This window comes from Podarcis liolepis (assembly GCF_965112155.1).
Source record: "Podarcis liolepis genome assembly, chromosome: 2".
Classification (NCBI taxonomy): domain Eukaryota; kingdom Metazoa; phylum Chordata; class Lepidosauria; order Squamata; family Lacertidae; genus Podarcis; species Podarcis liolepis.
Window position 1 is genome coordinate 7,691,514 of NC_139555.1, and position 15,661 is coordinate 7,707,174.

Genomic DNA, 15,661 nt, shown 5'->3' on the forward strand with positions numbered 1-15,661 from the left:
TTGGCTACCTCTTATGTTAAGCCATATTTTCTCCCTTCAGAATAAGACTTTCAGTTGTACTGAGTGGAAGCATTAGCCTATTCAGGTATTAAGGGCATCTAGGAAAAGGAAAATAACCCAGGCTGTTTTCCTTGGACCCCACAACATGCCGTTTCAGCTCTGGGGGCTTGGTGCAGGTTTAACACTGATTACAAGATCAAAAAACATTACGATACTGGGAGGATATCCTTCCTCCTTGGGCTTGCTGCTCTTCACTTCTCATCAAATTCTCTTCCCTTTTCACTGTAAGCTGTGGTTAGTAGGTAGCTTCTCACTGCAGTCAGTTCAACTTGATGCAGTTGGTGCTCAGAAGAGGAGAGCGTACACCCAAGGGGGAAGAGGGAGGTGCTCTGCCATGTGCTCCTGGTCTAAGAGATCAGCCCTGAGTAGGAAATGCCTGCTGGGTGTGATTGCAGTTTACAGATCTTGCTGAGAGATAACTTGGGAGCAAACATAAACCTTGGAATATAATTTGAAAAGCAATCAGTAACTTTGGTTTTCTCCATATTCTAGGCTCCCACAGACTGATCCATAATCCCTATTCTCCTCTGCTAGCATTTTCCATTGACAAGTTACCTCTTTCTTGCATGCATACTTCTGTAGAGAAATTATAGATTTCAATTGTGCTGAATTGCAGAGCACAATATCGTTTTGTTGCTTCTTCTGGCCTGGCTGCTGATGCCCCCTGCCCCCGGTTTGATTAAAAGCCAGAGAGCAAGATGTACTCCTTCCTGTGCTCAAGAGCTTTGTTTGCTGTTGGAAATGGAGTCCCCAGACTAGCTGGTATCCTACGCTACCACTTTCCTGGAGTAATGGTTAAACTGTTCATGTGCACCTTTGTTGTACAAGCAGCAAGCCTGCAGCCTGGAGCATCTCTGTGCCTGTTTTTCTTCACAGGTGCACTGCATCAGTACAGAGTTCACTATGAGGAAGCATGGTGGCGAGAAGGGTGTGCCATTCCGAGTCCAGATTGACACTTTTAAGGAGAATGAAAATGGGGAATACACTGAGCACTTGCATTCTGCCAGCTGCCAGATCAAAGTCTTCAAGGTATGTGTGTCTTTTAATCCATCCAGTGCATACCACCCACCGTTTTTACTCAAATTGTGAACTAAAACCTGACTTTCTTAGAAGAACTTTAATGTTGGGGAATGTATTAGTAGCCTTACCCTCAGCCCTTCACCAGCTGGTCCTAGGCAGGTTACAACAATTTAAAATTCAGTATTAAACACAGTTAAGACAAATTATAATTGGCACATGTAACTTTATGATGAGACATCACCATTTGGTTGCCTCTACTGGAATGTCTAATACTGCAACCATCAGCTGATATTTTCCTTTCCTTTCTGAACAGCTACTAAGCTCTGTATTTCGTTCATGGGTATGTTTTGTTACTTGATTTAAAAAATAATAATAATATTGATTTGAAAGACAAATTACAGTCCCCAGAATAGGGTGGGTCCTGAAAACAGATCAGCGTTAAGAGGTGCCTTTATAGCATTCACTGGAAGTTGTATCATGAAGCTGCCAGATGCACCTCTGTGGGAGGGAAACCCACAACTTAGGGGCTGCCACCGAGAATGTACTCTCTAAGTAGGTCTCTGGGGAGGACATAGTCTTGTCTTCATAGGCAACAGGCATATCCTTCTACTTTTTTGTTCAATGGGCCCATTGTGAGACCTAGCATTAAGCTATTGGTGATATACATCAGTTATATTATTGTGCTTACCCGAGGCAAAATAGCACTGGATATTTCTGAAGGGAGCTATTCAGGAATAAACAGGCCTTGATGAGGACTTAGTAGTAGAGGAATGTTTGGGGAAACTAAAACCGCAGTTTATGCCTGCATATGCACAGTGCACAGTATTAGGAATAGCTGCACTTAAAAACTGTTTAGTACACTACTTTTCCTTAAAGCATGTGAAATTGCATTGGAGCCAATATTAATGTGTTGGATTGGAGCAGTTGCTGATGTGGATGTTTTAGGGCCTAGCTGATTGACCAGGTCATCCTGTAGAAAACTTATTTACTCCAGGAAAAGCTGAGCCAAAAATCACTGTAGAGGCAGGGGAACTCTTGCCAACATCAACCTTTTATCTCCTCTCCCTCAAAAGTTCCCATTGGCATGTGATAGAAGAGCTCCAACTTACAGATAATAAATGTGTGGAATTAGCCTAAAACATGTGCAGTATGTGATTATTTCCTACAAGAAAAGTTGCCATGCTTCCTTGTTTGAGAAACTCTGGAAAGGGCTTCAGTCCATTTTGAAATTCCAATGAAAGTGGCAAATGCATTTTCCTTTAAATCCAAGTCTGCCTCTCATTCAGTCACACAGAAACAATTTTTGTGGGGGCAGGGGGACATGTTGTTTCAGAGCAAAAGCTTTATGTGCCTGTTAGGGGAGGTGAACTCCATACCATGTCAACTATTTTTTGTAGCCTCTTCCCCCACTCCCCTCGACCAAAGCTTCTCTCTCTGTACATTCACTTCTAATATTGGAGCTTAGGTGAAGATACAATTACCTGAAGGTGGGCTGCCCCTCATTTTCTTACATGTTTTTATACGTAACTGAACAGACGCCACAATGAGACTACAGCCATAACATGTAGTTTGGCCCAGAGTCCCTCAGAACAGCACAAGTAACTTTGAGGATACAGGAAAGCGAGGCTTTTGTATATAATCCCTGTCCAAAGTGAGCACTTCTGATTACGGCTACCTATAGGTATTTGGGCAGATTTATAGGTGTTTTAGCTAGATAAAAATCTGCAGGGCTTCAGCAAGAGAATTCAAAGTGCAAGAGGAGCAGCAGAACAGGTTTTTCATGTTTGCATATATTTCCAGAATGAACTTTTAAGCTCTTGTAGGGGAAATGAGTATCTCCCATCCACCAGCTCACTTTTCTCTTTAGGAGTCTGTTGCCAGTCTAGGTCCCTTGCCGGGATCACTGAGAAACATTTCATTTGTACACATAAATGTACAGTGGTGCCTCGCAAGACGAAATTAATCCGTTCCGCGAGTCTCTTCGTCTTGCGGTTTTTTCGTCTTGCGAAGCACGGCTATTAGCGGCTTAGCGGCTATTAACAGCTTAGCGGCTTTAAGAAAAAGGAAACAAACTCGCAAGAACTCGCAAGACGTTTCGTCTTGCAAAGCAAGCCCATAGGGAAATTCGTCTTGCGGAACGACTCAAAAAACGGAAAACTCTTTCGTCTTGCGCGTTTTTCGTCTTGCGAGGTACCACTGTATTACTGTGTGCGCATGTATGTATTACACACTCACACAAAAACCTAGTGCTGTCCTTATCAGCTGAAAAAAAACTTTGGCTTAGTGCTTCCTTTCCCTACATCCCATGTTCTGGTTTCACTAACATGTTGGTTTCCAGCCCAAAGGAGCCGACAGAAAGCAAAAGACAGACAGAGAGAAAATGGAGAAGCGAACACCTCATGAGAAGGAAAAGTATCAGCCTTCATATGAGACTACAATACTTACAGAGGTAAGGCACGCAGTGTGAGTCGTAGTATCTAGAACCTCTGTTTTTGAACAAAGCCATTTAAAAGGCTGGTGCGGGTGGGTGGGCTGGCTTACTTACAGGTAATATGCTTGCAAAAGTTCACTCGGAAAGTGTTAGAATGTTTGCACCAAGGTACAAGACATGGCAAAGGTGTGATTGAATGACGACGTGTGGCCAAAGTAATGGACACTTGCTCAGAGCCATTGTTGTCCAGCAAGTGCCAAACGATGCAAGAGTACGTGCTAATACCTTGGAATAGTTTCTGTTCCTGGTCCTGTGGCCTCTGGCACATGATTCTGGACACGTTTGTTAAACAGCAACAAAACGAAAGCTGCAGCTCTATGGGTTTCTGTGTGGTCGATGTCACAAATAAATAAAAGTGGGTGGTAGCTGTGCATGTAATGTTGACACTGCTGCAACATGCTCCAGGCCATCAATCCCTGATGTGCAGGTGTTACATGTGTAAATACCAGCAATTCACTTTTAACCTGACAAGTACCGTATTTTTCACTCTATAAGACACACTTTTTCCCTCCTAAAAAGTAAGGGGAAATGTGTGTGCGTCTTATGGAGCGAATGCAGGCTGCACGGCTATCCCAGAAGCCAGAACAGCGAGAGGGAGAGCTGCGCAGCGCTCCCTCTAGCTGTTCTAGTTTCTGGCTTAGCCGCACGAAGCCTCCGCAGGGCATGGGAAGCCTTCATTCCCGTGACCTGCGGAGGCTTCACGGGGCTATCCCAAAGCCAGAACAGCTAGAGGGAGCGCTGCACAGCACTCCCTCTAGCTGTTCTAGCTTCGCGCGAAACCTCCGCAGGGAGAAAAGCCCGCAGGAGCGGCGCACCCTTTAAAGCGCGCAGCTATTGGGGGCTTTTGTGGGAGGTGGGGGAAGGGACAGAGGGCAGCCCCTCAGTCCCTTCCCCCACCTCCTGGAAAAGTCCCAAAGAGCCGCACTCCCTTTCACTAGCCACGTGGAGCATGTGTGCGGCTCTTGGGGGATTTTCAGTGACGGGCTGCCCTTCTCCCTCCTGGGGAAAAGCCTGCAAGTGCCGCACACACGCTCCACGCGACTCGTGTAAGGGAGCGCTGAGCAGAGCCTGGGATGCATACAGGCTCTGCTCAGCGCTCCCTTTAAAATATTTTTTTTCCCTTGCATTCCCCTTCTAAAAACTAGGTGCGTCTAATGGAGCGAAAAGCACCATATATATGCACCATATATGAAAAGCACCATATATGAAGCACCACATGAGTCAGGTTTTTGTTACACACCTGACCTCATGGCTCCAAGTCACTAATGGATATGAATCCATGCACCATGAGTAAGGATGAGTTGAAAGTGTGTTGGAAAAATACCACTTTTAAATCATCCCAACTCATACAGTATGTGACTCTAGCTGCAAAGGTTGTTCTTCCAAATATAGCAGCTTCAAATGTATGATCTTCATACAAACAAAACAAATTCAGTTGGGTTCTTCTTAATCCCTCACGAATGGCTAGGATTATAGAGGAGCAGTGAGCTTTAACATTTGCCTAATTTTCTGAATAAACATTGTCTCCTGTAGCATTCAAGAAACAATCATTTTAGTCAGGGCTATGTGTGGCTTCAACCTAGAATAAACAACTACACTATGTAAACACTTACAGTTGTGCTCAAAGAAACAAGGTGTGCTTTTTTTTGCTTATCAAGGACTGAAGCAGTAAAGGAAATGGAGGTTTTCCATTATTTGACACACGGAGAAAGAAAGAAGGATGGATTTCTTGTGTCCTACCCACTCACTACTGAAAGATTTGCTCTAGTGTATTTTAGCTGGCTGCGACATCTCTTCCACATGTTCTTACATGATTCCAGGTGATTTTCCACAAGCACAGAGGCTAAAATCCTTGACATGCTACAGGAAATACATGGCATGCGTGCTTTCTTCCACAGGAAGCAGTTTTGAGGTTCGGGACCACAATGCTTGTGAATATCTCACCATTGGATTTTCTCTTCCAGTGTTCTCCATGGCCTGAGATCACATATGTCAATAATGTGCCATCCCCAGGCTTCAGCAGCTCCCACAGCAGTTTCTCCATTAGCGAAGGGTAAGTCTGGGCATTGAATTTTTTTCTGGCTTTTGCCCATTTACCTTTCCTAATACTTTTTTGGTCACTTACCTGCATCAGTAGCCTGTAGGATTGCAAGTTGACAGAGCAAATTAATGACATGTTTTCATCTTGTGCCTTTTCATGTTAAAATAGGGGGAAAGTGGCTTCTGACAAAATTGTGACAAGAAAGGGTGATTGCAAATTCTCTCTTGCTGTGCTGCTTTGTAGAAAGCCAAAGAGTTTCAAGCCCTCTGCTGAACACCCCTGCATTCCTCCTTTCTCCTGAGTACAAATTCCACCTTCCCTTTCTCCATTCACTGGCCAACTTCAAGCAAAGGCTGAGCATGCTATAGCTATAGATCAGCTTTGGGAAACCCTTGGCCCTCTAGATGCTGCAAATGTTTGGTGTTTTATTATGTTTTGTATATGTTGTAAGCTGCCCAGAGTGGCTGGGGAAACCCAGCCAGATGGGTAGGGTGTAAATATCATCATCATCTCCCATCAGCCCCAGTAAGCATGGCCAGTGGCAACATCTGGAGGGCCAAAGGTTCCCAATTGCATGCTGTAGCTGTTATGCACTAAGCAGGGGATTGGATTAGATTACCTACAAGGTCCCTTTCCAAATCTATGAAAAACCAAAGCAAACCACCCTGATTGAAGGGTTGCATCTCCATCACCTCCAACTATTTTTAACCCTAACATGGCTTCCATCTTAAAAGTGGATCCAAAGTTAATTTAGTGTCGCTGTAACACTGTTCAAGCCAGTGAAAGACTTTGTGCTCAAAGGAAGATTGGGAGGAGAACTGCAGGGTCCCTTGGCCTGTCTCTGGTCCCCTTCACCATGGTTAAAAGATAGGCTTTGCTGAGTCCACAGAAGCCCTTTGATTAAATATGCTAGAGCAGGGGTGGTCAGCTCTCAAGAGACTGCAATCTACTCACAAACTGGCAGTGATCTACCCCCTTTTTGGGGGTTCAGGTCAAAGTTGTTGAGTTTTTTCAGGGAGGAGGTAAAATGTTGAGCTTTTTTTAGGAGAGCCACAGTTGTTCAGCTTCTTTGGGGGGAGCCAGTGATCTACCACAGACGTCCAGTGATCTACCAGTAGATCACGATCTACCTGTTGGACACCCCTGTGCTAGAGGAACAATTCAAATCACAGCTGGTTTGAAGACAAGCAGAGGAAAGCAAATACCAACTTCCTTCTTCATTTCTTCTTTTAAAAATAGAAACGGGTCTCCAAATCACCAGCCTGAACCTCCTGCTCCCATTACAGATGTAAGTCTCATTCATATTTTGTGTTTCATTCCTCAAATGTCAGTGGGGTTGTCTCTTGAGTTAGCAGGCTAACACTTCAGGGGACTGAATGTGTGGCTAGCTTTGAGAAGGTAGTTCTTTCAGTCTGTTGTATTAGGTCATCTTGTATATTTGCATTGTGTTACTTTTTATTTTATTCTGTTTGTCTTACACTATTGACATTATTTCGTAAGCTGCCTTAGGATCAGGAAACTGATGAGGGCTAGGCCAGAAACTGAATTAATAAGAGTAACGAATGACCTACTGTGGGTGCAAAAGACTGTAGGTCACATGTTGCAAGTCATGTAAGTTGTCTGTGCTGCTCTTGCAAGGATACATCAGGTTTCCCTCCCTCTCTCATAGAACCTCCTACAGACATCCACACCTCAGGAAGCTCAGCAGTGGCTGATCCGGAACCGCTTCTCAACTTTCACACGGCTTTTCACCAACTTCTCAGGTAGTGGCAAAAACCTCTCCCTGCTCTGCGACATCACAAGGGGGCTTCAGCATTTGGAATCCATCAACTTTCTTGTTGATTCCTCAGACAGTTTATTCTGCCCTCAAGCAAGCTTCTTAGAAGCATCTTCTGGGGGTTGTGAGTTCTTTGACCTCTGGATCTTCTATTCTGTCCATTTCCCCCTGCCACCATGGCCGTAGGAACACCACTTTACAGTTTGCCAGTGCTAATAGAAGCCAAAACCAGCTCTAGCCTCTTTGAATGGACTAAAGTGTACTGTTTAAGTTGTGTGTGTCGCCTCAATGAAATCCGCCACCATGTAAACCTCACTAGATTTATCTAAATCATGCACCTCCTTTATCCTTTAAAAAACAATATGCAAGTGGGCTATCTAGGGCCTCTTTCCTTCCTCAGTGATGAGAGCCCTGCCTTAAAAGCAGCAGCAGACATCCTAGATATGTGTTCACTGAATTTGAAACTCAGACGTCTCTTTCATTAAGTGGTATTATGTAGAAGGATTTATGTGGAAATATGAAGTATTCTATGTTGAAACATATATTTGCTGCCTCCCAACTGTCTTTCTTTTTTTCAATCCTAGGGGCAGATTTATTGAAATTAACCAGGGAAGATGTCATCCAGATATGTGGCCCTGCAGATGGCATCAGACTTTTCAATGCTTTGAAGGGACGGTATGTATCATCTAGACTTCCTTTTAAATGGTTTGTGCTTTTAGTGTGCTGTACATGTTCGGAATTTCTGCTTTTCCAGTTTAGGATTTCCATATTTTGTATTTTGTTTTGGCACTTGAAAACCAGGTGGCATGTAGTGCTTCCTTTGGTCTGCCCTGAATATCCCACCTTTCAGCTTTATTGAATGACCCTAGTATTACAAGACAGAGAAAGGCTTCTCTGTATACATACAATGCAGTTTTAGATATTTAAATCATGTTCCCTCCTTACTCACCTTTTTTCTAAACCAAAAAAGGCCCCATATTTCCCATTAGGAGAACTGCTCTGGTCCCCTGACCATATTAGTTGCTCTTATCTGTACTTTCCCTTCCCTGGCAGTCCCATTTGTTGTTCTTAGACGTGGGACAGGCACCATGCTGTATCCCTCCTCCCAACCCACCCCCTTTCATTCTTGCAATTTCTTGCTGCCTGTGGCTACCAGACTCATCCTTAATATACAAGTCATGCCTCAGTAAGACGAATGGGGACTTCGGACACTGGGGGGGGGGGCGTATCCTGTAATAAGATCAGATGCGTTAAGGACAAACTGACACAAAGCAGATACCTGGTTTCTTGGGCACCTAGGAATATGAAGTATATCTTACACATAGTACGAGACTGGAACTCGACTAGAAACATCTTTGCTTCCTTTTAAGGTGGTTTGGATATGGATGGATGAGAGCACTTCCGTGGCTCCTTCATTAAATAAGTCTCGCTTCATTATTTCCTTTGTGAAATAGATATGCAACTGTTTGATTCTGATCTTTCCTCCTGCCCCCTTTGAGCTGGAGAGGGCTTAATATGCTCTGCTGTTTCTTGAGTGATTGTTAGCTGGTCCCTCAAGTAAAGAAAGCAAATGTTGGCCAGCTCCCAAATCCACAAGAGTTAGGTTTCTGGCAAAGGTCAGCAAAAGGTGCTGTGCTAATAGCAAATCATACCATGGAGTTAATGGACCAATTCTGATTGTTCAGATAGTAGTGTTTGGGGGTGGGATGCAGTGGGTGAGATGTAGAGTTGCCCTGCTAAGGCAAAAGCTCCCCTTTCTGCAAACATTTTGTATATTTTTAAGGTGTTCTTTGGCTCCCTTTTCTTTCTGTACCATGTAGCCTGTTTGGAACCTTCTTTCCTCTTTTCTGTCCCCTCTTAGTGCACATGCTCTTTCCTGTTCACCAGCACAAGCCAGCACCCACCTCTTTTTATTTCTCTAACCTCCACTCTTTCTTTCTACCCAATCGAAGAAAATGCTATCTGCACTGCAACAGGCCTCTCTGCACGACAGCTCAGTGCCTATCCGTCCTCAGCCACCCTTCTGCAACAGCATACATGGGTTTCACTTCCCCAAGCAAAGTCCCTCTGGATTGGGCAGTCTGGCCGGTTGCAACAGACTGGAAAAAATGGCGCCATCTCCACTGCGCATCTCTGATTCCAGTGAGGAGCAGGGCACAATATAGATGAAATTGTCTTCTTTCTCCCTGCCCCCTTTTGTGGGTTTTTGTACAGTCCTATGCATTTTGATGGGACGCAGGTGGCGCTGTGGGTTAAACCACAGAGCCTAGGACTTGCCGATCAGAAGGTCAGTGGTTCGAATCCCCACGACGGGGTGAGCTCCCATTGCTCGGTCCCTGCTCCTGCCAACCTAGCAGTTTGAAAGCACATCAAAGTGCAAGTAGATAAATGGGTACCGCTCCGGTGGGAAGGTAAACAGCGTTTCCGTGCACTGCTCTGGTTCGCCAGAAGCGTCTTTGTCATGCTGGCCACATGACCCAGAAGCTGTACGCCAGCTCCCTCGGCCAGTAAAGCGAGATGAGCACCGCTACCCCAGAGTCGGTCACGACCGGACCTAATGGTCAGGGGTCCTTTATGCTTTTTGATGGGAGTGGAGCAGGCATGCATTCTCCACCAGCGGGAAGTTGGAACAGACCTAGGAGGTCTGTAACATGGCCTTTCCCCCACTACATGTCCGAATTGGCCAAGCATACTTGTGAAACATTTTACCAACTTGTCAGCGCTGTTGAAGTGCTTCTTAATCAAATTATTCCTCTCTTTCCTTTGCTCTTTGTGGCCCTGTCCTTAAAACATTCCCTGTTAACTCTGGAGTGCTCATGTCTTATTTTCTCCCAAGGATGGTACGGCCAAGACTGACCATCTACGTCTGCCAGGAGTCGCAGCAACTGAGGGAGCAGCAGAAGCATGAAGATGGTGATGCAGCCAACAATACTTTCTATGGTGAGAACTTCAGGAAAGAAGCCTAAGTGCCTCTTTTGACTAATGGACCCACAGGCTCTTGCAATGGCAGCACTTACTTCCGTTCCAGCAAATGCTGCGGTAGCTCCAAATAAGTAGGGGTACAATCTTCAGTCCAGCCTTCCCCATTCTGGTGCCCTCCTGATGATGATAAACTTGTAGGCCTCGTGGAAATGTCCATGACGTGTTTCTTAGGCGGCAGATTCTGCTGGAAGAAGTGGATTATGAGACTTGCTCAAGCAAGCTTTAGTGGCCAGAAAAGAGTGTGGATTTATTTTTAATCTTACTGAGAATACTGTATGGCTGAATATGTTGTTGATTGCCTCAGAGTCTTAGGAGGATGAGGTAGGTTAATATAAATATATAAAGGGAAAACAGCACTACTCTAAATATAGGTTACTCTACGGCTAATTCCTGCTGAACTTGTTGCCTGACAGAATGTGCTCCTTGCCAACAACTGTTCTTACTTCTTCAGTGTACCATGCCATCTACTTGGAAGAACTGACAGCTGTGGAACTGACAGAGAAAATTGCCCAGCTCTTCAGCATTTCCTCTCAACAGATCAGCCAGATCTACAAGCAGGGTCCCACAGGGATACACGTGCTCATCAGTGATGAGGTAAGAGGGACCCAGTAGTCTGCTGAAACACTGGGAACAGATTTGGGAGTTTAAAGTATCAATGCAGGCTCAGCTCTGCTTCCAAAAGTGTCTCCACTTTTGATGTCTTTTCTCATCACCAGACAGTGTGAGGTCTGTCACCTGTAGTTTCAGAGTAGACTGAGCAAGCAAGAAATTGCACTATTATACAGCTCTACTTAATTCTCCATTGACTTACTGAAAAACACAACAGCAAATAGCATGATTAAATGGGGGAAATAAACCCCCGCTGAGTAAATACTCTCTGTGTGTGTTAAATACTGTTAAACCAAAGTAGTTACTAGTGGGGTAGGAGAGCTGGAAATAATGCCAAGATATTTCACACCTGGCAACCAATGCGTCCCTTTGGTTTCAGATAGTACATGGGTAGATGAGTTTTAAAAGCCCTGGACACAAATTTTCATGGCCCTCTAGCAGCTACGGTGGCTCATTTAACCAAAGTAATGTATTTAGCATTAACTCTGGAAGTGTATACTCAATTCTGACCAAACTAAGCCTCCTAGGAGCCGGTGGAGACAGCATTATTGTGCTCTAGGAGACTTGCTTTTCTCAATGAAGTCCCTATTGCTAAAAGGAAGGAGAAATATTTAGATGGTCATATTGCTTGAATTTGCAGTTCTTTTTGAGTAATGCCTGGAGCCCTAAAAACTTCGGTTTTTCATTTCTATTTTAGATGATACAGAACTTTCAGGATGAATCATGTTTTGTCTTGGATACAATGAAAGGTACCAATTTTTTTTAAGTGCACAATATTATCCCAATCCCCTAGTCTTTTTCCTTTTCTCTGGAAAACCTAAACGCTCCATTCTTTCCCGCCATAGGGTATCAAAACCAGCATGCCATAATAGTCGTGCATTGTATTTATTAAATTTTTAGTCACTTTATCCTGCCCAAGGCATCCCAGAGTGACTTACAACCAAGCAAATTATGAATTGTCGTGGGGTGGCAGACAGGGGGATTGTGCTCCTTGTGTTCATCCAGTCTCATGGTGCTTTGCTTTCTTTGCAGCTGAAACCAATGATAGTTATCACATCATCTTAAAATAGAGGGACTTGGACTTGTTGCATCTTCTCTCATGCACACAGCTTCATTTGCCTGTTTGGCACCTGGACACACTGACAGAAATCCACAGGAGCAACAGAAACTCATCTTGCTTCCACAGCATGTTGCCTTCTGTTAGGTGAACCATCTGTACCATCGCTGGCATGCTGTAGGCACCAGTTTGCAAGCACGGGGCTGCTTCTTCGGAGTTCAGTGCCATGGCTGCACCCACTGCCTTTTGAAACAGCCAGACTGGCCAGGGATGGATTTGCAATTATGTACATTGGGGGTGGGCAACTGCAACATTTTTGATATGCGACAGCTTGGCCGGTTGTGATGGATGCTCTGGGAATCCCTGGACAAATGAGCATCTATTCTGAGGGTCCTCTTTCAAAGCCCGGTCCCAGCTATTCAGGCCTCTCAGAGGCATATTTTGCTGGTAGAGCCAAGGAGACTTTCAGGTTTGCTGGCCGGTTGGGTAGGGACTTCGTTCCGATTCTGACTTTCGGACCATGTTACAGGTTTGTGGGCGTGCAGCTGTCCATGTGTGAGTGATACGCGGCTGTCTTCTCTGCCAGTGTAAGTTAGGAATAACGCCTATCTCGTGAGATCCATAGGGTTGCCTATGGCTTTGCTATACACTGCAACTGAAGAGACTTCAAATGCAAAAGAAGGAATTGCTGTCCTGAGCTGTTAAGGAACACAACGAACTGAGACAGAGGCAAAAAGATTGTGTTTTTTTAAAAAAATGTGTTGGCTTTTTTTTGGGGGGGGGGGAATATGTAGAAATGATGGCTGCCTTTGAATGAAATCCCACAGGAGGGCCATAATAACATTATCCCAGAAACAGCTCATGCAGCAATAGTCCATAGTGCTTATTAGAAAAGCCTGTGGAAGCTCCATGGTGACAGAAGGGCCTGCGTGTCCGTTTCCCAGGCAGCAGCCAGCCTCTTGGGTAAAGGCTTCAGCCTTCTGACATGAATGCCAAGATGCATTTTTTGAGCTCTGGAGAAAAATACGGGAAACTGTTACAACTGTAGTGATGACGCTGTGAAAATCACAGGCGAACAACTTGTCTGAAGGGGAAAAGACCGCTTCTCCTTTAGCCTTCCAGTCCCCCTAGAAAGCAGCAATTCTCTGGAAGCTGCAACCTTGTGCGTCACAATGTCAGTTTCACAATCAAGTCTTGATAGACACTGCATTGGCCGTAGAGCTGGCAGCTGATGTAAGCTGTGCTTAAGCTAAGTTGGAGAGGTGGGAAAAATAACTTTCATTTCATTAAATGAAACCTAGTTACATATTTTTCTCAGTACCAGATTATTTGAGGGTTTTTTAAATCATTTTGACTTGGTATTTTTACCAAAAAGTGCTGAACTTTTATTTAAATCAATTAGGTTTAGTAGGTTGCTTCTTAAGGAAGCACGAAACTGGGTCCGGTCAAGGTCAAGTGAAATAAAGTCAATGAAGAAGAAGAACCTTGGCAGTTGCGACTCCACAGCTTTTAAGTAGAAATGTTATGTCTCATCATATATATGCCAATAAAGATCAATTCTGTTTTCAGTCAGTCTCTGGCTCAGTTGTCTTCGGAGCTGGGAGTTTACAACTATGACATAGCGCCCCCTCCAGGATTGTAGCTGGCCAAAGTTGGGGTTTCGTTTGTTTTCAGAAATACCAAGCCTTCACAATCAACAGTTTGTATGGTTCAGCAGAATGCTTATTCAGACTGGAAACAGTGATGGAACCAAATCTGAAGTGACCCAGAGAAGTTCACATTTTGGTAGCCTCTGTTTTGATGAAAGCCAGATCTACTTGTTCCAGCTCAAGGTGATGATCAGCTGGCTGGTTGGAATGCAGGCAGACACACACAAACAGAGAGCCAGAGTTGGACTAGCAGTAACCGTATTTTTCGCTCTATAGGACACACTTTTTCCCCTCCAAAAATTAAGGGGAAATATGTGTGCGTCCTATAGAGCGAATGCAGGCTGCGTGGCTAAGCCCAAAGCCAGAACAGGGAGACGGAGTGCTGCGCAGTGCTCCGTCTCGCTGTTCTAGCTTGGGGTTAGCTGCGCAAAGCCTCTGCAGGGCAGCGGGGTGCCTTCACCCCGTTGCCCTGCAGAGGCTAGAAAGGCTGTCCCCGCAGCCAGAACAGCGAGACGGAGCGCTGCGGAGCGCTCTGTCTCGCTGTTCTAGCTTGCGGACGGCTGCGCAAAACCTCCGCAGGGCAGCGGGGTGCTTTCACCCCGCTGCCCTGCAGAGGCTACGAAGGCTGTACAAAGGTGGGGGGTAGGCTGCAACGCTTCCCCCCACCGCCAGCCCCACAAGCTCAGGGGGCAGCAGGAAGGCGGAGCGCCGCCTTCGCGCTGCTCCCCGACCTGATCTTTGGGGCTGACGGTGGGGGAAAGCAGCACTCCCCCCCCCCGCCAGCCCCAAAGAGCAGGTCGAAAGGAACCCAAAGCCTCCGGAGCCCAGCATGAACTCCCGCTGGGCTAGAGGCTTTGGGTGAACGCACAGAACGCACCTTGTTTTAGAGGGGGAGAACAAGGGGGGGGAATTCCCCTGTTCTCCTATGGTCCGGTGTGTCCTATAGAACGAACAATACATTAACTACCAGAGATCTCCCTGCTGCCCTTGAATAATAAAGCTGTGATTGAGCGTCTTCCCAGCAATAATCCAAGATGGTGCAAAACAGATGGCAGAGCATGGTTTTGTGGTACCTGTTGAGAAGGTAGTGGCCTCGTTCTGCCACCATGATTTCGCAGTCCACTTGTCCTTTGCCTTTTGTTTTCCCCTTGCTCTCTAGCTCCTGTGATGATATCCTGGTTTCTTAAACCACAGTTTCCGGTCATGTTTTGAACTGGGAAACTATGGTTTAAAGGGCTCCCTTCAAACCTGAATATGAAACTTGGTCAGAGAGCAATCATAACTTCTGAACTGGCCGTTGTCATGCTCCCTCATTACAGTCTGTCAGCAGGATGCAATTTTCAGTGCACAAGTGGCAGCATATTTTTTTTACTTCCCTCCTCCCCAAATCTGTGTTTGAACACTTGGAGGATGATCATGGGTCCCCCGTGCCACAAGCTCAAAAAATTGCCATTCTTCCTGATGTAACCGTCTTTCATACCGTGTGTGTATTGCTAAAACATAGAATGAAACCTACAAACTCTGAAACATGACGTTGGGTTGTGTTCCTTTTTATATTCTGGGACCTTTAATAATGTGGGAGTCATTAGCCATCATAGACCATGCAGCATCACTTAGTGATGGTGTAGAAGATAAGAATTGAATATAATATTTGGGGTCTTTTTTGCTGCAGAATAATCTCTGCCACTAGAAACTGAGAATAATATTAGTTGTACATAGGGAAGCTTTTAATGTTTAACAGACCACTGTATTTTAATATTTTGTTGGAAGCCGCCCAGAGTGGCTGGGGAACTCCAGCCAGATGGGTGGGGTATAAATAATAAATTATGATTATATAGAGAAGTGTCAAATGTTGGGCCAGTACATATATTTTTTGCACATACAGTGGTTTAGGACTGAGAATTTACATTCTAATTAGTTTCTCTGATCATGTGTGACAGGTATAATGAGACAAATGTACAAGTGTCATGCTTGC

General features: G+C 45.0%; 1 protein-coding gene across 1 annotated transcript in view; it reads left to right on the plus strand.

Moving 5' to 3' along the window:
• Positions 1–13,605, plus strand: part of TFCP2 (transcription factor CP2) — a 38,563-nt gene extending 24,958 nt beyond the window's left edge. Inside the window, exons 6-15 of the mRNA XM_083484898.1 lie at positions 937–1,089; positions 3,419–3,529; positions 5,536–5,624; positions 6,852–6,900; positions 7,282–7,375; positions 7,974–8,064; positions 10,226–10,329; positions 10,823–10,965; positions 11,678–11,729; positions 12,013–13,605. Coding sequence (XP_083341024.1) covers positions 937–1,089; positions 3,419–3,529; positions 5,536–5,624; positions 6,852–6,900; positions 7,282–7,375; positions 7,974–8,064; positions 10,226–10,329; positions 10,823–10,965; positions 11,678–11,729; positions 12,013–12,050 — 924 coding nt within the window. The 3' untranslated portion in view covers positions 12,051–13,605. The remainder of the gene's footprint in view (positions 1–936; positions 1,090–3,418; positions 3,530–5,535; positions 5,625–6,851; positions 6,901–7,281; positions 7,376–7,973; positions 8,065–10,225; positions 10,330–10,822; positions 10,966–11,677; positions 11,730–12,012) is intronic.
• Positions 13,606–15,661: the final 2,056 nt, after the last annotated feature.